The sequence below is a fragment of the Salvelinus fontinalis genome, chromosome 14 (assembly GCF_029448725.1).
Source record: "Salvelinus fontinalis isolate EN_2023a chromosome 14, ASM2944872v1, whole genome shotgun sequence".
Lineage (NCBI taxonomy): Eukaryota > Metazoa > Chordata > Actinopteri > Salmoniformes > Salmonidae > Salvelinus > Salvelinus fontinalis.
The window spans coordinates 23,670,296-23,692,436 of record NC_074678.1 but is presented as its reverse complement, the minus strand read 5'-3'; the positions used below and the strand labels follow the sequence as shown (position 1 = coordinate 23,692,436).

The 22,141-nt window shown below is 45.5% G+C and overlaps 1 protein-coding gene across 3 annotated transcripts in view; it reads right to left on the bottom strand.

The window, feature by feature from the left end:
* The window catches only part of LOC129869640 (ubiquitin carboxyl-terminal hydrolase 24-like), a 36,117-nt gene that overhangs the window by 4,918 nt on the left and 9,058 nt on the right, over positions 1 to 22,141 (bottom strand). The window contains exons 2-47 of one of the 3 annotated variants that reach the window (XM_055944246.1): positions 21,445 to 21,613; positions 21,223 to 21,290; positions 20,873 to 21,016; positions 20,652 to 20,774; positions 20,537 to 20,572; positions 20,357 to 20,422; positions 19,998 to 20,063; positions 19,832 to 19,906; positions 19,449 to 19,607; positions 19,211 to 19,325; positions 18,373 to 18,584; positions 18,017 to 18,274; positions 17,798 to 17,896; positions 15,388 to 15,495; positions 10,787 to 10,939; positions 10,494 to 10,625; positions 10,300 to 10,411; positions 9,912 to 9,988; positions 9,601 to 9,741; positions 9,464 to 9,517; positions 9,146 to 9,328; positions 8,768 to 8,977; positions 8,487 to 8,660; positions 8,303 to 8,388; positions 8,106 to 8,214; positions 7,848 to 8,003; positions 7,537 to 7,730; positions 6,978 to 7,200; positions 5,449 to 5,611; positions 5,127 to 5,288; positions 4,984 to 5,054; positions 4,760 to 4,920; positions 4,443 to 4,504; positions 4,150 to 4,341; positions 3,756 to 4,015; positions 3,324 to 3,569; positions 3,117 to 3,215; positions 2,786 to 2,868; positions 2,553 to 2,694; positions 2,135 to 2,463; positions 1,892 to 2,013; positions 1,243 to 1,384; positions 973 to 1,123; positions 705 to 800; positions 373 to 590; positions 36 to 243 (exon numbers count right to left, since the gene is read on the bottom strand). In XM_055944246.1, coding sequence (XP_055800221.1) covers positions 36 to 243; positions 373 to 590; positions 705 to 800; positions 973 to 1,123; positions 1,243 to 1,384; positions 1,892 to 2,013; positions 2,135 to 2,463; positions 2,553 to 2,694; positions 2,786 to 2,868; positions 3,117 to 3,215; positions 3,324 to 3,569; positions 3,756 to 4,015; positions 4,150 to 4,341; positions 4,443 to 4,504; positions 4,760 to 4,920; positions 4,984 to 5,054; positions 5,127 to 5,288; positions 5,449 to 5,611; positions 6,978 to 7,200; positions 7,537 to 7,730; positions 7,848 to 8,003; positions 8,106 to 8,214; positions 8,303 to 8,388; positions 8,487 to 8,660; positions 8,768 to 8,977; positions 9,146 to 9,328; positions 9,464 to 9,517; positions 9,601 to 9,741; positions 9,912 to 9,988; positions 10,300 to 10,411; positions 10,494 to 10,625; positions 10,787 to 10,939; positions 15,388 to 15,495; positions 17,798 to 17,896; positions 18,017 to 18,274; positions 18,373 to 18,584; positions 19,211 to 19,325; positions 19,449 to 19,607; positions 19,832 to 19,906; positions 19,998 to 20,063; positions 20,357 to 20,422; positions 20,537 to 20,572; positions 20,652 to 20,774; positions 20,873 to 21,016; positions 21,223 to 21,290; positions 21,445 to 21,613 — 6,609 coding nt within the window. The remainder of the gene's footprint in view (positions 1 to 35; positions 244 to 372; positions 591 to 704; positions 801 to 972; positions 1,124 to 1,242; positions 1,385 to 1,891; positions 2,014 to 2,134; positions 2,464 to 2,552; positions 2,695 to 2,785; positions 2,869 to 3,116; positions 3,216 to 3,323; positions 3,570 to 3,755; positions 4,016 to 4,149; positions 4,342 to 4,442; positions 4,505 to 4,759; positions 4,921 to 4,983; positions 5,055 to 5,126; positions 5,289 to 5,448; positions 5,612 to 6,977; positions 7,201 to 7,536; positions 7,731 to 7,847; positions 8,004 to 8,105; positions 8,215 to 8,302; positions 8,389 to 8,486; positions 8,661 to 8,767; positions 8,978 to 9,145; positions 9,329 to 9,463; positions 9,518 to 9,600; positions 9,742 to 9,911; positions 9,989 to 10,299; positions 10,412 to 10,493; positions 10,626 to 10,786; positions 10,940 to 15,387; positions 15,496 to 17,797; positions 17,897 to 18,016; positions 18,275 to 18,372; positions 18,585 to 19,210; positions 19,326 to 19,448; positions 19,608 to 19,831; positions 19,907 to 19,997; positions 20,064 to 20,356; positions 20,423 to 20,536; positions 20,573 to 20,651; positions 20,775 to 20,872; positions 21,017 to 21,222; positions 21,291 to 21,444; positions 21,614 to 22,141) is intronic. The other 2 variants (XM_055944247.1, XM_055944248.1) reach the window with 2 other exon arrangements.

The following is a 22,141-nucleotide window of genomic DNA, read 5'->3' as shown; positions in this document are numbered from 1 at the left end:
ATGTAATGTGTTCATATGGTGCTTCTGTGTGTTACCCTCTGAGCAAAGTTGCTGAAGAGGCTGAAGTATTGGTTGCAGTGTTTGACGTTCTCAGGAACGTCTTTGTCCAATAGGGAGAGGAGCGCATCGGTCAGGCTGTCCAATCCAGAGTCAGTGAAGTGGAGCGCACTCTCTAAGGTTTTCTCCAAGATGGCTGCCACTACGACCCTCACCTCCCTCACCCCGCACTCCAACAGACACACCCTGGGGGGAGGAGAGAAAGAGAAGATCAGTTGGATTGATGAGTAGTAATGTAAGTACTATAAGCAGTAGTGTTATGTTAGTACTGCATTGGTTCTGTGTGGAGTGTTGTAGTATTATAGTTGTACTGACTTGGTGATCTCTCGTCCCTCAGGTCCCACCAGGTATTGAGCCATCCAGTGACAGGCTTCACTGCTTTTAGACAGCAGCACCTCCACCGTAGCCATCCACTCCTCGGTGTCCACCCGCAGCTTCTTCTTGGTGTGGAGGTAGGTGTGGAACAGGAAGTGGACCGCCAACTGGAGACTCTCTCTGGCCATGGCCTGGTAGGCTGGGTGCTTCAGCTTTGTCTGGAATACAACACACATTGCTTATAAGAACAGTTTGGAGAGGCAGGCACAACCTAGAATTATGCTGACACGTCTCTGTTTATCCTACACACACAAACAGTCACAAACACGTACCGCGTTGACGGAGGCCAGTGACAGAGTGAAGTTGAAGTAGTCGCTGTTGTACACATCTCTGTTCTTCATAAACTTCAGGTTCTCATCTCTCACCATCTACACACACACACACACAAAGACAAAGAGAAGTTTGTCTGTGTACCACAAGAGAGTCTGTTAACTTTCTTAACTAAAGCCGAAGCATGAACACAGTGTGCTATTAAAGTCTTCAGGTCTCAAGTAAGGTTATTGATTAAAAAAACGTGGTCCACTGGATCAGTTTATTTACCTGGTAGATCCTAGCAGGCATCTTCTCCACAAACAGTCCTTTCTTCTCTCCCTTCCGTACGAGGCGGGTCAGGACAGAGAGACGGTCATTGTTGGCCCTGGGGGGCCGAGGGGACGACTGGGGACTGACATCTGGGCTAGAGGGTGCCGAACTACATGGGAGAGTGAGGGTTAAAGTGCGAGTTGTGTGGGTGTATATTTAGACTGTGTGTGTGTGTGTGTGTGTGTGTGTGTGTGTGTGTGTGTGTGTGTGTGTGTGTGAGAGACTCACAGTGTGAGGTCTTCTGCTTCTTGCCTCATGGCGCTGACTCTGCTCTTCTTGGGGAGAACAGGAGAGTTCTGGTCACTGATCCTCTGGTAGAACAACATGTAGGCGTTCCAATACCGCCGCCGCACGTCAGGGTAGGGGTTAGCTACACACACACACACACACACACAGATAGGGATGTTTGATCTTTCATGTCATTAAAGTTGCACTACGCAGAAATCGCTCCGCCATTTACTGGTTGCTAAAACTCTAATAGTTCGCCAAATTTCAGTTTATGTTCCAAAATAAGCTAGTATAGTGTGGAGAATCATTGTACCATCTAAACCGCTGTGAAAAATATTCTTGTTCCAGCTGGTGTACAAACCCGAAAGTAAAAGACACAAAAACAAAACTTAAGGGAAGCATAGAAATACTGCACATAGAACATATACCACTTCTTAGACTTGCTTTCAAGTGGAATGATTGATCTATAACTCTCATTTCAATGTGAATTTGGTCAGATCGCCCAAAAAGTTACATATTACCACTAATGTACAGAAGGAACTGGAAGAGAGGGGGACCAAGGATGCTACCCGAGGGACATCACAACTTTTGCTGCTGAGAATGTTTTGTTGATATCCACTACTTGGTCTACCTGTTAAATAGGACTTACACTGGTCGTAGACTTTAGGCCGGTACTCTCCTCCAAAGCACTCGTACTCCAGAGTCTCGTCATTCATATCAAACTCCTCGACCACGTTGTCATTAAACTTATACCACCTTCCCCTAGCACTGCTGAGGACAGTAGAGGAGAGGACAGGATGATAAGTTGATAATTTGTGTTAAAAGTACAAGTACTTGTCTTAAACGTGAGATATTTTTTTATGACACTTAAGTGTGTGTGTATGTCTCTTACCGTCTGTCCTTGATGAAGGAGTAGTAGTGTCCAGCGTGTGCCTGTCCACTGTGGACTACAACTCCCACCAGTTCGTAGTTCTCTGAGATGGTCACCTTCTTCCTGGGTGAGCCCCCTGCCTCGCCCCGGCCGTCTCCCCCCTCCACACCCCCATCCTGACGAGCCATGCCAGACACTGTGTAGGGCTCCATGTTCAGCACCCAGGGAAACCTGATCTGCTCGTCATATTTGATGGAGCGTCCGCTCTCCCAGTCGAAACCGAAGCGCATCAGATGGATACAGAGAACACTGGGTAGGGACTTTATGCAGGTCCGCTTCACTGTGGTACGCTGGAGAGATACGTACACCGCGTTAACATAAATGTTCACACAACACTGGACAGCAACTTAATAAACACCCTCTTTATACACACACACACCTTCTCCTTGCACTTTTCACAGTAGTAGGCGTTGGTTCCTTCTAGCACCTCCCCCCTGACAAACTGGTCCAATGAGATCTCCAGACTCTGACAGGAAGTCACACCCAGGTTCAGCGCCATAAACGTCTCCTCTCGCTCATACCTATGATCAGGGATCACAGGTTATAGTTAGGAGTTTATACGTGATGGCTGCCTTTGTTTTTGTGTGTGTGTGTGTGTGTCTGTGAGCTCACCGGTGAGGGCAGTCTTTGCAGATCTTCTGATCAGAGAAGATTCCCTGGAAAGTATTCTTGAAGATCTGCTCACGGCCGATTTTCTGAAAAACAAGACAGACCCAACATCTCTATAATTATAAAGGTGTGTGTTGTGTTACATTGTAGTACACACACTTGTTCAGTAGATGTGAATAGTGGAGTGTGTGTTACATTACATTTGACATATAAACTAGCGAGGTGAGACAACAACACATCAATCGTATCAAGTACATTTTTCCTCCACAAATTATTTATCAGCAAAGTCAGTGCTAGCGGGAAAAGACAAGTGCCTTTTGTTGTTGTGTGTTACCTTGAGGTGCTCGTCCAACTGGTCCACCAGTGAAGTGAAGAACTCATAGGCATCCTGCTGCTCCCGTACATACAGCTCCTTATTCCACATCTTAAAGATCTACAGAAACACATAGACCTGTTATTTCTGACCGAAACATGGCTAGTCAGTTGGGTATGTGCTGTGTATTAGAATGAGTGTGTGTGTGTAGTGCGCATGTTTAGACACCTTCCAGAAGTTCTCAGGGACGTAGTACTGCAGCTTGCTCTCCATCAGGTGTCCGAACAGAGACTGGACCTGACAGAAAACACTCTCGTCTGGCTGCTCCGTGTCGTCCTCTATAGACAGAAAGGCCTCAGCCAGGCCAGGCTGCATGTACAGCTGCTGGAATACAGCATTCATATAGCAGGTGGCTCCACCGTTCTTTAACCCTACGAACCCTGACACAGAACAACTGTCCACCGGCGGGAGGAACTGAGAGAGGGGCACGGAGGGAACAGAAGAGAGAGACACGTTGAAGGTAGACTGACTATCAAGAAGACCTATTAGCCTTTCTTATAACGTCACGCACCTGTAACACTTCAGTTCTATCACGCAATTCTCCATTCACCTCTGTTTCTTTGTTGTGTGTGTGTGTTCAAGCATGTGTGGGAGACTCACGTCAAACTCCTTGCTGAGCGAGGGGTCTGACTGGTGGTGCATGGACAGCAGTTCTCTGGTGATAAGCTGTAGGTTGGCCACAGAGCTGTCTGCCAGCATCACCAGCACCTCGTAGGCTGCCAATCTGCTGCTGGCTGTGCTGCACTTGGGGTGGAAGTCGTGGCTGGGGGGGGAGCTAGAGGCGGGGTCAGACGTGTTCAGGATGATGCGGGACGCTCGGAACAGGAAGTCATCCAACAGCTGCTGGATCAGAGAGGGACCTGCGGAGAACAGACCGACAGACACAGAGAGAGACAGACAGACAGAGACTTCAGATCACACACCTTCTACGAGCTCCAGATGGCCGTACGACCTCCTGATCATAATCTCAAAACATGCTTATGTGTGTTCTCACCCAGGTGTTCCTTCTCGGTGCCACAGAGTGACAGTAGTGTTTTGATGAGGCGGAGGTGTCCAGCCTGCAGGATGTTGTCAGCCTCGCTAGTCTCCATCTCAGAGCTCCAGCTGGGCTCAAAGTTATCCAACCAGCTGATCTCATCTTCCAACATGGCTGCCGCACTCACTGACAACACCTCCATCTCTGAACCTGAGGGAGGGGGACAGGAGCATTCCTCCTGGGTCAATGACAGTGTTGAAATATTGTTGGTGCGTGTGTGTGTGTGTGTGCGCACGTGTGTGTAAACTCACTGGTCAGGTCATCCAGTAGTTGACATCGCAGTTCAAAGTATTCAGTACACTGAGACAGCAACCTGGACAGACAGAACAGCATTATACACTCAGATACAGACAGATAGACAGGCACACACTGAACAAAATGGGCCCTGGCGCTATACATCCAAATACATTTATAACCAACTATAGCTATATAAACGCTACATATCAGCTTCCAATTATATTTTACATTTAGTCAATTTATCATTGGTCACAGATATGTTTGACAGCAGATGGCGGCAAATTAACTTCCTACTGCCTCCCAGCAGCAACGACAACACGTGTGTGGGTACCTCTGGTTGACTCCTCTCATGACAGACGTGGGGCTCCAGAGGGGCAGCTGGGAGGTGAGGACGACTCGCAGCAGGAACACGTTGGGCTTGATGATCTCAGGGAACGCAGACGTGTCTGATTGGCTCAGAGTGTACAGCTGGTCACACGCCACGCGCCGGATCTGACATAGAGACACGGGTTAGAAGACACATACTCAGTCTCACCCCCCCCCACTCCTAGCTACCTCTCCACTGGCTGATCCCAGCAGGATGTCGATGATGAAGTCGCTGACACAGGGGAGGTTGTAGAATGACCCTGGATAGAGACAAACACTGTTAGCATTCGGTCTTCACAAGATAGTGTGTGTGTGTGTGTGACACGTGTTACCTAGCTGCTGTGTCCGTAGCTGTAGGCAGGTGACCAGTAGAGACAGGGCCTCTCTAGCAATGATGCAGTCTTTAATTGAAACACTCTGCTGCTTCACACATATCCCAGCATGCAACGCAGTGGGCGGCGCCTCGCCCTCACTGCTGGAGCTGCAGTTACTTCCTGTAGAAAGAGAGACAGTCATCAGTAGATGGCAAAACAATCAGAATACCAGAGAAACAGGCGATAATCTATTTCAATGCTGATAATTCAGGCTGTCGGTGCAATAATTCAGGCTGTCGGTGCCATTATTATCCATCAGTTTCTTGTGTGTGTGTCTCACCAGTGCTGCTGACACGGCTGCGGACCACGAGGGGGAGGAGTGAGCTGTGTTCAGGTCTGATTGGCTGAGGACTGCCGACGAGATCCAATCGGCCGGCGGCTGCTGCCCAGGTTAGACGCATGAAACACGCCACCGTCGAGGTGAAGTCCCCCACCTCCATCGTCTACAGAGGAGCGACAGGGTTAGAGGTGTGTGTATTAGGTATGCATTAGAGGTGTGTGTGCGTGTGTATTAGGTGTGTGTTAGGCATGCATTAGAGGTGTGTGTGTGTATTAGCTTTGCATTAGAGATGTGTGTGTGTGTGTGTATTAGAGTTGTGTGTGTATTAGGTGTGTATTAGAGGTATGTGTGTGTATTAGGTGTGCATTAGAGGTGTGTGTGTGTGTGTGTGTGTATATTAGGTATGCATTAGAGGTGTGTGTGTGTATTAGGTGTGTGTTAGGTATGCATTAGAGGTGTGTGTGTATTAGGTATGCATTAGAGGTGTGTGTGTGTGTGTGTGTGTATTAGAAGTGTGTGTGTGTATTAGGTGTGCATTAGAGATGTGTGTGTCTGTATATTAGGTATGCATTAGAAGTGTGTGTGTGTGTGTGTGTGTGTGTGTGTGTGTGTGTGTGTGTGTGTGTGTGTGTGTGTGTGTGTGTGTGTATTAGGTATGCATTAGAGGTGTGTGTTAGGTATGCATTAGAGGTGTGTGTGTGTGTGTGTGTGTGTATTAGGTATGCATTAGAGGTGTGTGTGTGTGTGTGTGTGTGTGTATTAGAGGTGTGTGTGTATTAGGTGTGCATTAGAGGTGTGTGTGTCTGTATATTAGGTATGCATTAGAAGTGTGTGTGTGTGTGTGTATTAGGTATGCATTAGAGGTGTATGTGTGTGTTAGGTATGCATTAGAGGTGTGTGTGTGTGTATTAGGTATGCATTAGAGGTGTGTGTGTGTGTGTATTAGGTATGCATCAGAGGTGTGTGTGTGTGTATTAGGTGTGTGTTAGGTATGCATTAGAGATGTGTGTGTATTAGGTGTGCATTAGAGGTGTGTGTGTCTGTATATTAGGTATGCATTAGAAGTGTGTGTGTGTGTGTATTAGGTATGCATTAGAGGTGTATGTGTGTGTTAGGTATGCATTAGAGGTGTGTGTTAGGTATGCATTAGAGGTGTGTGTTAGGTATGCATTAGAGGTGTGTGTGTGTGTGTGTGTGTATTAGGTATGCATTAGAGGTGTGTGTGTGTGTGTATTAGGTATGCATCAGAGGTGTGTGTGTGTGTATTAGGTGTGTGTTAGGTATGCATTAGAGATGTGTGTGTATTAGGTATGCATTAGAGGTGTGTGTGTGTATTTGGTATGCATTAGAGGTGTGTGTGTGTGTGTATTTGGTATGCATTAGAGGTGTGTGTGTGTGTGTGTGTGTGTGTATTTGGTATGCATTAGAGGTGTTTGTGTATTAGGTGTGTGTTAGGTATGCATTAGAGGTGTGTGTGTATGTGTGTGTGTATTAGGTGTGTGTTAGGTATGCATTAGAGGTGTGTGTACCTGTATAGCTACACGTGCAGCAGGGATGATCTCCTCTACTCTGATGGAGGAGCGTTCAGACAGAGACATCTGTCTATAGGAGCTCTTCTCAGGCGTTCCACACAGCGACAGCTGTCTCCCGGGTCGCCCTGCGTTACGGAATGGCCGACTAGATAGCGTGTCGCCCTCTCGAATGACATCATCATCCAGCAACGACGGCATACTTTGGCCAACCAATAAGAACCTGCAGGGAAAAGGAAGATCCAATCACATTCAACCTCTCTAACAATGTATATTTATTTGTGTATGTGTGGGCTTGTGTTGCTATCCTCGTGGATACCAGAAATCCCCAGAAGTCCCCAAAAGGAAAGCAAAACAAAGAAAACCTTTCCCTTGTGGGGACATTTCCCATGTCCCCATGAGGGCAAAAGCTATTTTAGGCTTAGGGGTTAAGTTTAGGAGGTATGGGTTAATGGTTAGGGAAAATAGGATTTTGAATGGAAATAAATGTTAGCTCCCCACAAGGCTAGAAAAACGTGTGTGTGTGTGTGTGTGTGTGTGTGTGTGTGTGTGTGTATACCTGGCCAGTTGTAGACAGATGGAGTAGACTCCCTGTCTGGTCTCATAGTCCACCTCAGAGGGAATAGAGTCCCGCTGCATCACGTTCACCACCAAACTGAGTCCTCCTGCTTTCAGGAAGTTCTCACAGAAAGACTTGACACTGGTCTTAGCCATCTCATCATCCGAGGTCGGCATCAACTTAGAACTCAACACCTAATGAGAGAGAAAGAGAGATTTCAAAGGAAGAAATGTGAGTGTTGTGTGTGTCACAGAGTGTGTGTGTATATTTAGTGTGTGTGTGTGTGTGTGTGTGTGTGTGTGTGTGTGCACCTCCAGGTTGTAGAGGACTCTGAAGGTGGACATCCCAGGAGCAGAGGATCTGAAGAGTGATTCCAAGATGGAGGCAGCACTGGGCTGGTGCTGTTGCTTAGAACCCAGAGACGGAGACCGAGAGCCTGACCCCTGACCCAGGGTGAACAATGTCTTCTACAGGAGACACACACGTTATCACACTGGCTCAGGTCAGAGGAGTTGAACTCTCCTCATCATAATTTCAACCTAAACACAGCATATATATATTATATGTACCTGGTGACTCCAGACACTGGACTCTTTGGGAACAAAGTTATCTAGAGCGTCCTGAACCTCTGGGTCTGTTGGGATCAGCAGCAGCAGCTTACGTACACGCAGAGTTATCCTGGAATACACACACACAGAACGTTATACATTTTTGACCATTCGGGAGTCAGGTCCAGATCCTTGAAGTATCTGCGTGAGTAACTCACCGTGGTTCATCCAGGTTGGCCAGCTGGTAGAGCATCTCAAACACATTACACACCAACGCCATGACAACACCTGGAAGGGACTTCTCCTACACACACATACACCGTTAAATCAAATCACATAATCAAACTCAAACATTAACTCAATGTGTTTGTATATACATGTGTGCGCATGTGTGTGGTGTACCTGTTCCATAGCATAGGCTGAGTTGAAGACAGCGGAGCTGGAGGAGGAAGCGGAGACGGAGGACTCTGAGCTGCCACCAGAGGGTGTCCCTGTGCCAGAGCTCTTCACTGTCAGAGACTGCTCATCACTGAACCCCAGCTGGGACAGCAGCTTCTGGTCCCGGTTCATAGTCAACTACAGACAGAGAGAGAGTTACACAATACACACATATATAGTTACATATGATACACAGTCACACACACCCATCTTTTGGCTTACAGAGACACAAATAACACACTCACCACGCTGTCGTTGGCAAAGATCTGAACGTTGTCGACTGGACAGTTGAGATGCTCAGCAATCTTCCAGCGGATGCTGCCTATAGTCTCGTTACTGTGGGCCTCCAAGGTGAAGGTGTCTTTGGTGGACTCATAGGTGACATGCAGAGAGACAGGGTGGCCATTGAACGACGCTCCGTGAGGTAGAATGGTACGAGGCACAGAATACAGGTCCTACACAGAAACACAGAGTCATCTTTTCATGTGTCCATCTCGTTCTTTCACCCCACTTCTCATCACTCAAATGCAAATAGTTTGTAACTACGGGTGAATATGTTGGGGGTGAAAACCAGTTGAAATTGCTTGGTCAGTGTGATGTCAGAGCCAGAGAGAGGGGATTACCTCGATAGTGATGACATAACGCTCAGCCAATAGCAGCAGCCTCTCAATGATCACCAGCTTGGTGGACCTGGAAGGTGATTGGACAGACGTGGCTACAGTCGGCATGGTGGTGGCGGTCAGCATCTTGGTTGCCCTGGTAACAGCATGAGTCAACGTGGGCCCTCCTAGAGCTGAACTGGCCGCCTGAGAGAGAAAGAACCAGGCAAGGAGACTTTTAATTTCATCAAGTCAGTAAGCTTTATTAGCATAGTATGTAATTATCTTATATAAGAAGTTAAACACATTCCATCTGATAGTTGTGATGAATGAAGAACTCACCTCCAGTCGTTTGTAACAATCAGCAATGAACTTCTTGTGTAAAGACACAGAATCCTACACAGACACAAAGAGTGAATACCAGAGATTGTAGTCCTGCAACACAAAACTCCCCCCCCCCCCCCCCCCCCCACACACACCTTCTTCATCTTGGGGTTGAGGTTGGTGTAGCTGTATGTGATGATTAGCTGTATGGCCTCGTTAGCAATCTCCTCATCAGGCGTTTCCATGGCGATGCGCCAGATAAAGTCCATCCCAGCCAGGTCTAGCCGCTCCACACACTACACACACACACAACAGGGTTAGGGTTTGTAAGTCCCACACATGACGCCACTACATGTAGTCATGTGATAACATTTCATAAAATCCTTGAAAGTAACAATTTTTTTTATAGTTAACAGGTAACTAGTTATATATTCTCCATTGGCAACCCTAGTGTGGACTGACTCACCAGTTGAGTCCCCTGCCGTTTCAAGCGATGGTCACACAGGTTGACATTCTCAAAGAAGGTCTTAAACAGATTAAAGCCTGAAATATCCCAAATAAAAAAACACTGGTTAAAGCCACTATGTAAGCTCTACAGTGCATTCGGAAAGTAATCAGACATTTTGTTACGTTACAGCCTTATTCTAAAATGGATTAAATTATTTATTTTTTTCTCTTCAATCTACACACAATACCCCATATTTTAGAATAAGGCTGTAACATACCAAAATGTGGAAAAAGTCAAGGGGTCTGAATACTTTCCGAAGGCCCTGTATATAATATTAAAAGAGTGGGCCATCAAAAATGCTAACGAAATAATGTATAAAATGTGTGTGTGATTATGTGTGTTTCACCATTCATAGTAATCTCGTAGGGCTCCAGTTTGAGGATCTTCTCTTTGAAGAGCTGCTGCTGAACATCACTCTCCAGATCATGCTGGCCCTTAGTGAACCACTCAAAACACATCTACACACACACACAGTTAAAGTTAGTGTATACATATAGATGGAGTAGACTATGTAATAGAGTATGTAACACGTGTGTGTACCTCTCTGTCCAGTTCGCAGACTTCGGGTCCAGAGACCAGGCAGTCCCATAGTTCTTTGGCTCTGTTCCACACCAGGTAGAGGCTCGCCTCCTGGAGGAAGAAGGCCAGGAACCTCAGGTGGCCATCTAGATACTGGAGGGGGAGGGAGAGTGAGTCAGGAACCAGCAAGGACTTCATGTGTTTTCTCACAGATATCAAAATCCTCAATCCATCATCCAGCATCTCAACCACAAACTTCTACCAAAGCAAATCAGACCGACAGACAGGAGAGAGACAGACAGACAGAACTGTACCTCCTGGTAGGTGTATCGTCCATCCACTAGTGTGTGTCCGGTCAGTCCGTTGTTCCCAGCGGCAGACACCGCTAGTCGATGGCAGACCACCAGAGATCCTGTAATCAGTTTGACGATCTCAAAGTTCTTCTTCAAGTCCTGGATGATGCTCTGCTGGGGGAGCACATGTGCTATGAAGATGTGTCTGTGGCTTTTGATGTCTGTAATAGAGCCCGACCGATTTATCGGTTGACCGATATTGTCGGCCGATATTAGCCTTTTACCAATGTATTTGTATCAGCGTTTAATCCATTGAAAAGGACCGATATAAGATGTAGAGAAAACACTGTTCTTCATAGAAGTTGACGTTTTGTGCATTTCATTATTTGTACTGAAGATATCGCTCTTTAAATAGCTAGAAGCCTATATTGCCTTGGCACGCTACACTAAAAGCCAATTTATGATTGATCCTGAAATGTGGTCGGAGGCTTTGTATGGAGGGTGCGACGCAACTACGGAGCTTCTGGAGACATACGGAGGCCAAACCCAGCTCCGTACCCCTTCGCCATGTGCCTCAAGTTTTGTAACAATGTGGAGGGGCTCCATATGGCTCCATATTGACATGATTGGTTGATGGTAGTTGGTGGGAAGTCTTCAATAAACAGAAAATCACTTCCTTAACAACTTCCTCCACAACAGCTCTGTGTTGCTCCGTGAAGCGCAAGAAGTATGAATGCCCTGACTTCTGCAGAGGCCGCATCACTGTAAATGCTGCACGGCCAATGCAGACGTCGGATTGACCATGGAGCACCTTTAAGACGGGACACTACCAACGGGCCAACTCAACTACACCATTCAGAGGATAGCAGAGTTGCCATGTCTGCGGACTTGCTAAAAATTGGGCTACTTTCAAAACGATGTCGCGGGTCAAACTGTATTGATCGCGGGTTGGAGGTTTTTGGGCTACTTCTAAATTGCACCGCGGCCGCCATGGCATTTTTCTTTAAAGTATTTCACTGTTACCTGCTGCTGCTTACTATCAGGTAGTAAGGCAGCCTGTTGCTGAGTTTGTGAGTGGTGGGAGGGGGCGGAGGGGTGTGTGTATGTTGAGACTGAGCGCCGCAGCAGGCAGGATTCACATGAGCAGCACGCACGCATTTCAACTTTTTACCAGTTGTAGGTAGGCTAATTGGATTGTCATCAGGGAGACATATTCCCAACCGTAGGCTATTTGGATTGTCATCAGGGAGACATATTCCCAACCGTAGGCTATTTGGATTGTCATCAGGGAGACATATTCCCAACCGTAGGCTATTTGGATTGTCATCAGGGAGACATATTCCCAACCGTAGGCTATTTGGATTGTCATCAGGGAGACATATTCCCAACCGTAGGCTATTTGGATTGTCATCAGGGAGACATATTCCCAACCGTAGGCTAATTGGATTGTCATCAGGGAGACATATTCCCAACCGTAGGCTATTTGGATTGTCATCAGGGAGACATATTCCCAACCGTAGGCTATTTGGATTGTCATCAGGGAGACATATTCCCAACCGTAGGCTATTTGGATTGTCATCAGGGAGACATATTTCCAACCGTAGGCTATTTGGATTGTCATCATGGAGACACCTATTTCCAAGCCTTTTTCTATAAAACATCTTAATGTGCTAGAACTGAAATAAGGCGACAACGCACAGGAAAACCACTTTAGGCGCTCTACAGCACATTAGATACATTTGATTGGAAGTGGTTTAAACCGCACTCTAATGTCGACTTTGCTTATGGAAAACCATATCAACTGAAGGGTTATATGCATGCTCTGTACTTGGGTCTCAAGTGCTACACAATGAAACTGACATTGAATGTGGAGAGTGATACATCTGATACATTCATTTCATAATTTTTTTACTTAACTAGGCAAGTCAGTTAAGAAAAAAAATATTATTTACAATGATGGCCTACCCCTGCCAAACCATAACCCGGACAACGCTGGGCCAATTGTGCGCCGCCCTATGGGACTCCCAATCACGGCCGGTTGTGATACAGCCTGGAATCGAACCAGGGTCTGTAGTGATGCCTCTAGAACTGAGATGCAGTGCCTTAGACCGCTGCACCACTCGGGAGGCTATGTTGAAATGACGATATCACTGGAGTCGTTGCAAATCAATGTGACACGTGTGTAGCCTACCTGGAGCTGGCAAACTGACTTAATAAATATCGTTTAACTTCAGTTTATTGTTGTTGTAGCCTTGTGTTATTATGCGATTATTAATTGCCATGTTAATTTAATGTAATTGGAAGTTATCAATTGTGATCATGGGTCAGAATTCTATCACAATTGCAGATCAGCTGTTGTTACAATGCATTAGATTGAAGGTAAATCCATCAGATTAGGCTACAGGTAAACATACATAAAAAAAATAAAACACTGGCTGTTGTTGACAAGCCTATTCAGTTCATATTTGTATTATTAATATATGATTTAGTGATTGAAATTAAGACCCCATCCTCACTAGCCTCTTCCAGCAGGCTATTGGGCAACAGAAGCACTTCTTACCTCAAAATCACCCCGCTATTCATGTTATATACATTAGTCTGTCAATATGAACTAAGCAAGCTGCTAAATCGTTCATCTTACATCTTGCCTAAGCTAATGTAGGTTTTCAGGGGCTATAGGCTACCTGCAATTAGCATAACTAAACCAAGCTGAATTACAATCATGAACCCTGATTTTAGTAGGCCTAGCCTATGCCTATTGAAATCATAAGTCAATCTCGCAAATAGGCCATTTATAACGGTTTGTAGTCTTAACATCTAGCCCATAACAACAGCACAATTGCCAGAAAATAGCCAAACATTATTTTGAAAAGTGTTTTTTTGAACAGAGATTGAGATCCTCTGTCAAACTTTCATCCCTCAAACTCTCCGGTTGGATTTATCTATTGTTATGGACATGCGCATAAGTTTTTTTTTGTTTTTTTACAATGAAAAACTGGGTGGTTCGAGCCCTGAATGCTGATTGGCTGAAAGCCATGGTATATCAGACCAGTGAAGGGCTGTGTCCTAGCACTTTGTGGTGCATCGTGCATAAGAGCAGCCCTTAGCCGTGGTATATTGTTCATATACCACACCCCTCGGGCCTTATTGTTTAATCATAGCAGTCAAACAAGTTCAATCAACATCCATTGATGGAAAACATCTAGCGAGTTTAATAAGGGCAAATTATCTTCTCTCTTGCGGCATATTCAAATTCCATTATTAGTCACGTTAGCTGACAATAATTATTATTTTGATGGAAAACTGAATTTAGCTTCTTACGTTGTTACGTCAACCTTATGGAAAAAGGGTTTATTGGCTAAATGTGGCAACACCTCTCATGCTGCAGGAAAAACATTTTGGGCTAGTTTTCAGGCTGTGGGCAGGTTGAGTAGTCATTGGGCTACACATTTTAGCTATACCTGGCAACCCGGGAGGAGAGTGAACTACTGTGAACTAACTACTGTTTCTATGGTGAGTGGTGAGTAAAGTGTCAAAAATGCACACGGCCATATACTGTAACGTATAGTGTCATGAAACAACAATTGATGCTATGCCCAAATGTAAAGTAAGTGCCGTTACAGCCCTTTAATGAAGCCAGTGAAATCTGGGGTGTTATATTTGCTCATTGCGAAGGTTATTCCTCAACCACTGTCATTCAAATGTTTTCAGACACAGAAAAAATACCTTTACAGGATACAAAGTAGAACTTCGTAGCTACGTTTTGATGTATGGGTTCACTGCCACTTGATAGGGACTGGTTCAAATTCACGTTTCGCCAATCATCAGCCCCATTTCCATGACGTGTGCTAGCTAGCTAACTAGCTGTGTGAGAGAGTACTTGACGCCGTTCACGGAGGGTTAGTGCTATCCAGAATCCTTGGGACCCTAACCCGAACCTTAGCGTAACTATTTGTAGAGGACGTCCCACGGATTCCAGATAGCACTAAGAAACGCTTGGTGCGAGAGGCAGCGCTGTGCCAGCGGGTAATTTTGTGATTGAGGTTTTTCCTTAAAGTGACAACTACCAGAATTTAGTGGCTAAAGCCCTACAATCGAAGAAAACATAACTAAATACTAATAGATTGAAAATGTGACCTATGTCGTTGTTTTCCAGCTGGCTAGTATGAGGCAGCACATTCTTCAGAGAAAAGTCAAATCTTTAGCTGGAATCCGTGCAGTTCATCCTATTTTTACTAGACTAGAGTAATACACAATTTGTCCATAAATAAAAAAAAATATCTTTCTCAGTGCTCCTAAATTCTGTGGGGCTTACATTCATTTTCTTTCCTCAAATGTAAGAAATCAACTTTGAGTATCTTTGTAGGGCTGCTTTAAGCACAATCCATATAGACTTTATTTTTTATTTCAGCTATATCAGATATCTGAAAATTTCCATAAAAACTAAAATCTCATATCATCGGCTCTAGTGGCTCTATCATCGGCTCTAGTGTTAGTTTAAAATGCATTACGTTAATGTGCTGAATTCGTGTATTTTTAATGCTGTCGACTTCTGCCATCTTGGACAAGGGCTCTCTAGCGAGAGAGGGGGTGAGGGGTAATGTGTGTGTGTGAGTGTGTACCTTGTCCTGTTTCTGGTAGGTCTGTTTGATGAAGGAGCGTGTGATCTCATGGAGCTGCCGCAGAGCTGGAACCACCCAGACGGCCTGGGGACTGCCCTGTTGAGAAGACTACACGCACCCACACAGGTTAGACACTAGTTGAGTAGCACCCTCAGCAGCACCCCCCCCCCCCCCCCACCAGGCATCTACCACCCCACAATGTTTGCCACCCCCACTTTTGTTTAGAAATCACCATCACACACTAATTAATTTGTTTGAGTTTGCAATGTATCAATATTTATCTTAAAACATTGGCTATGACATTGCCAATGTGCTGTTATTGTGAAGTAGAAATGTTTAGGAGCAACAACGGCTCAGCCACGAAGTGGTATGCCACATAAGCTCACAGAACGGGACCGCCGAATGCTGAAGCGAGTAAAAATCGTCTGTCCTCGGTTGCAACACTCACTACCGAGTTCCAAACTGCCTCTGGAAGCAACGTCAGCACAATAATTGTTAGTCGGGAGCTTCATGAAAATGGGTTTCCATGGCCAAGCAGCTGCACACAAGCCTAAGATCACCATGTGCAATCCCAAGCGTCAGCTGGCGTGGTGTAACGCTCGCCACCATTGGACTGGAGCTGGAGAACGCTACCTGCCCCAATGCATAGTCCCAATTGTAAAGTTTGGTGGAGGAAGAATAATGGTCTGGGGCTGTTTTTCATGGTTCGGGCTAGGCCCCTTAGTTCCAGTGAAGGGAAATCTTAAAGCTACAGCATAGATGACATTCTAGACAATTCTGTGTTTTCAACTTTGTGGCAACAGTTTGTGGAAGGCCATTTTCTGTTTCAGCATGACAATTCCCCCGTGCACAAAGCAAGGTCCATACAGAAATGGGTTGTCGAGATCGGTGTGGAAGAACTTGATGGGCTTGCACACAGCCCTGACCTCAACTCCATTGAACACCTTTGGGATGAATTGGACCGCCGACTGTGAGTCAGGCCTAATCGCACAACATCAGTTCCCGACCTCACCAACGCTCTTGTGGCTGAATAGAAGCAAGTCCCCGTAGCAATGTTCCAACATCAGTGGAAAGTCTCCCAGAAGAGTGGAGGCTGTTATAGCAGCAAAGGGGGGACCAACTCCATATTAATGCCCATGATTTTGGAATGAGATGTTCGACGAGCAGTCCACATACTTTTGGTCATGTAGTGTAGGAGTGTTCCAGCATGTCAGAATAGTTTTTCTGTGGGAGAGAATTAACTCAAAGCTGGAGATGATTAAGAGGGGAAATCAATGTCCTCAGAGCTGAGGAAGGACTGAGTCAGAGTTAACCAAAACACACAAAACAAATACAAGTCTCTGCACACTGAAAGACATGGACACATGTCCACACGTGCACAAACATACTGCACATTCACACACATAATACTATAACCTTTGAAACAATCACAATGGCAAACATTGAATAGCCTTTTTCTGATGAAGATGCTACCCCAATGTGAAGACTATCTGCTAGAACTCATGACGTATTGACTTTAGAATCTACAAGATGTGCTGTCGGGTCAGAACTTCTCTGCAGGCTTCACTAAACACATTCCAATATGAATAAAACAAAGGCATTGCTTCCTCCTCTCCTTTGTGACTGCTGTAATATAGAGCAGATGAAGGAAGGAGAGGAGGAGGATAAAGCAAGGTGTCTAATAGTACAGGAACATTGTCTTTCTCTGTCTCCCCCCCACAGGCTGTTGTTGTCCAGTTTGTTGTGTTCTGTGATGCTGTGTTCATGCACACCCTGCCTGGTAAGCATGATGTGACAGAGGAACTGACAAGCTTGAGAACAAGGAAATGAACTGTGTGTGTGACTAAGGGGTAAAGGAAAACAAGGACTGTGGAGAATGTGAAAGAACATTAATGCCCATGATTTTGCAATGAGATGTTCGACGAGCAGGTGTCCACATATTTTCAGAAGGTAGAAAGAATGTTATTTGAGCAAAACATTTTAGTGAACCAGCAATTCATAATATTTGAATGGATTTTCTGACTGATGCAAGCTACATTTGGATCAGTTTGAGGTTCTATGGACCGATGCACTCAGATGTTAAACATTTGAACCGGGACCGATGTGTATTGGTGAGTCGTTACATTCCTACTATACACGCACATCACTTATCCAATAACTCACCCCTCACACCTTGACTCGCACACATACCCCTTACAACCTCAATGAAGACCGGCCCAACCCACAGAGAATTAGACACCCACTGTAGTACTGGAACAGCTCGTTAAAATCAACAATACAGCAATCATTCAGTTACAAATCAACCCCCCCCATCCAGCCCTCCTCCAGGATTGGTTGGTGTGAGCAGTCAGAAGATTGTAGGTGAATGCTGATTGGTCATTAGAGTTTTAAGGAGAGGGGCTTCTCTTACTTTGGCCAATGAGTTCTCTTTGGCTTTCTTCTTGCCCCAGGAGCCAGTAAGAAATGAGGTCTGAGTGTCGCTGGTTTTACCCTCCTCCTCAGTCTGAGTCTATAAACATAAACTGGCTTATTCAGGTTGTGTGTGTGTTCAATTGATATTAGACTTGAACTCGAAAGCTGTGAGTGACATAGCGCTTCAACCTTAAGAGAAACAGTGTGCGTTTCTCACCTTCTTAATGTCCTCTATACATTTGATGATGTAGCAGCGTTTGACCGTCTCCTTCACAGCGTATGCATCAGTGAGGATGGCCAGGTGTTCCTCAGACGCCTGCTGTACCAGGGAGGTGGGCAGGGTTGGCAGGTGGGCTAGCTCCCACAGCACCTCCAGCACCTTCCCTGTGGTAGCCTCAGAGCGGGCCTCTCTACCAATCCTCCCGATCAGACTGAGCAGCTTCTGCCTCACACGGTCACTCTCTACCTCCCAGCTCTGGAACACACACACACGTTACACCCAATCATTACTAACACATACAAACACACACAATTTATTGTCCCACAGAAACGTTCCTAAGCACACATACAGACCTTCTGTATAAGGACAAACAGGTGGCTGAGCTGCTCGAAGTTGAACTTGACGGCAGCCGCAGCCATGATGGTGTGGATGTTCTCAATCACCGTGGACGACTGTCCTGCCTGTATCATCCAGATCTTAGAGAGCTCGTCCAGAGACAGTTTACTGCCCAGCAACTCAATGATGCCTTTTATTCGATCACAATACTGGGCCTGGTCTATGTTACCTGGAATACACACTCCACAGTTATATTACTGGTCTATGTTACCTGGAATACACACTCCACAGTTATATTACTGGTCTATGTTACCTGGAATACAGACTCCACAATTATATTACTGGTCTATGTTACCTGGATTACACACTCCACAATTATATTACTGGTCTATGTTACCTGGAATACACACTCCACAGTTATATTACTGGTCTATGTTACCTGGAATACACACTCCAAAGTTATATTACTGGTCTATGTTACCTGGAATACACACTCCACAGTTATATTACTGGTCTATGTTACCTGGAATACAGACTCCACAATTATATTACTGGTCTATGTTACCTGGATTACACACTCCACAATTATATTACTGGTCTATGTTACCTGGAATACACACTCCACAGTTATATTACTGGTCTATGTTACCTGGAATACACACTCCAAAGTTATATTACTGGTCTATGTTACCTGGAATACACACTCCACAGTTATATTACTGGTCTATGTTACCTGGAATACACACTCCAAAGTTATATTACTGGTCTATGTTACCTGGAATCACTAGTCAAGATAATAGAATAACATAAATAGTAATAATATGTTGTTCCATTCTTAACATTAACTGTCTTTACCCTCCAGTGCTATTGAGAGGACAGAGTTTTCCACCAGCCAGTCCAGCAGTCTGTCTGTGTCAATGGCATTCTTCACAGTCTTAGACACAGTACTCTCCTCAATCAGCTTAGTCACCTAGACACACAAACACATTTTATACAGTTTATATAACAAAAAATGTCCACATGGACAGTAACATAATAATAATGAGAGCAGTTTGACCTCTAACTCTTGACATTGTAACCCCTGACCTCTCACCTCTTTGAGGGAGTTCATTTTGGTGGAAAAGTGAGGAGTCTTCAACATGCGTAGCAGAGTGTCCAGGCGCAGGTCGTCCACAACAGTTACCAGGGCGGTCTGGAACCTCATACACAGCAGCTTGATGGCCGACAGCAGCTCTGGGATGCTCACCAGCCTCTACAGGATGTGAGGGGAATATAAATGATGAGCCATAACCTTACGCTGCATTCATCGGAAACTCTGAACAGTCAGTCTGGGAAACAAAGAGTTGCTTCAGACATGGAAGCTCATAATGAACGATTTTGGACGTTGGACACTTATATTTCAAAAGTTTCTGGGAGCTTTCCAGTGTATGTAGAACAGGGCATTGTGGGTATATAGAGCAGGGGGTATTGTGGTACCTTGTCTTTGAGATCTTTCTCCTCAAGGTTCTGAACGTAGGTGATCATCTTATGGATAACAGGATCCAACATGGGCTACAAACACAAACGTCATTATTAGCCTCATTAACTAATAAACAATGCTGAGGATGTAACGTTTGACGCATGTTGGAGGAAAAGGTGTTACCTGCACAAGGCTGGAGTTGAGGTATTCTGCACACACAGCTAGAGGCTGGACCAGAGCAGACACACACTGCAGAGACACACACAGTTACATACACACATACTCTCAAAAACCAGAGTGGTCATCTCCCACGGGTGAGGGGGTGGGGGGCTTGGGCAGCTGCATTCTCCGGTGCCAGAGAGATTAACATGCTAATGGTGCAGATCGTCTGGGCTGTGAGAGGGATCAAATGTGTGTGTGGTTCCGGTTAGGATCCTCAAAAGGAGCGATTCACACAAGGAGGCCTAAGAGTAGCCACACAACAGAGCATTTATCTGAGCGAGGCTTCAGGACTGTGTGTGTGTGCGTGTGTGTGTCCTTACCCCGATCTCTATCTCCTCTGTATTGAGTTTAGCCTGGATAGCAGTGAACCCTCCCATCTCTCCAAACTAGAGAGAGAGCAAGAAGAAAAGGACATGGTGAGAGAAACACACAGTCACATCACTAAATACAGCAACAACACTGAACTATCACCGATATGTGTGTGTGTAGGTGGGGCTTACCAGATTGACCAAGTCTACCAGCCAGCCATGAGGCTCCTGTAGAAACAATTGCACACATACATAGGTGATCAGTCAGTAATTTTTTTGTCCTAGAGCAGCAACCATGTGACCTCACCTTCTGGTAGTTGTTGCTAGGCGAAACAGCGAACATGGCTTCCTCTCCAAACACCTCGCTCCAGTTCCTCTGACACGCCTTCATACGGTTCTTAAAGTGGTACTCATTGTCTGGGTTAAAGGCCTACACACAGAGACAGCGAGAGAGAGGTTATCCTTTGCAAGGGAGGTGTGATGGAGTAGCATGTGTGTACTATATGTAACATGTGTTTGTATACCCACCATAGCCAGTACTCCCATTAGCCCAACAGGTATGGGTTCCTGTTTGACCCTCTCAGCCACCAGTTCCACCAGTAACATCAACATGTTATAGATCCCCTCATGGATCTCTGTCCCCCACTTATGGACCGCACTACTGGTCAGGAGCTACAAGAAGGGGGAGAGCGAGGGCAGGAGGAAGGAGTCAGTGAAAGTGGCAAAATTACACCAAACAGTCCTGTTAAAAAAATGATTCCTTTCTTGAAACTGGTGTTATAAACAGGTTATACAGCGCTCACTCATAAGTGTTATGTTTATACACACACACACCTCGTCTTCTTAAAGGTTCATGCACACACACACACACGACTCACCTTCTTAAAGGCCTCGTGCATACACCGGTCCATAAACCGCTTACAGTTCTCATCTGCATCTGCCAGACCTGAGAGAGAGCGTGTGAGAGACAGAAAGTGAGCGGAGGAGAAAGCGAGAGAGACTGTAGTTATTGTTTGACAACTGGGTGCAAAAGAATAATGTGTGAAAAGCATTCAACAGGGACAACATGACACAAAACCCACACACTCGCTCTCTCTTACCGTGTTTGGCTAGGCAGGTGGCTGCGACCAGACATTTGCCCAGTGACTCCTCTCTCTTGTAGGGGATGGACCAGTGGTCAGTGAACACTCTGCTCTCCAGTTCATACAGGTTAGTGGTGGGGAACTCCATACTGCTCCCAGAACAGTTCCCATTCTCATCATTATTCCTCTGAAACACAAACACTTTATAGTTCTACTGTACTTATGATGCTTTATGACAGTGTCAACAGGATGATGGAGAGGAGGGTGTGTGTGTGTGTGTGTGTGTGTGTGTTCTGCCCATTCAGTAATGCATACCAATATATGATGGATGGAAGGAGGAGAGAGAAGCGTCAGGTTTCAGCGCTCCTCTTTCATAGAAAGATGTGGAGCGTTAAAGTCTGGATGGAGGGAGTCATGGAGATGATCCTTTCTCTAAGACACAAAGGTCAACAGCCAAACATTCCACGGTTGGGAAGCACCTACCAATCAGAAACCTCCGAACAGCACAGTCCAATCAGATACCTATATCTGAGGTTAAGACAGTTTGGTCAACTGTTGACCTACCGCTTACAGAATAACTGTGGATTAACAAGTGGCCAGTTTCCCAGACTGAGTCAACTCCAGGATCACTAAGCATGTTTATAGGAGAATCTCCATAGAAAGATGTTTACGTCTCGAAATAAACTCATCTGGGTTAATAGATAGAAAAACAGCC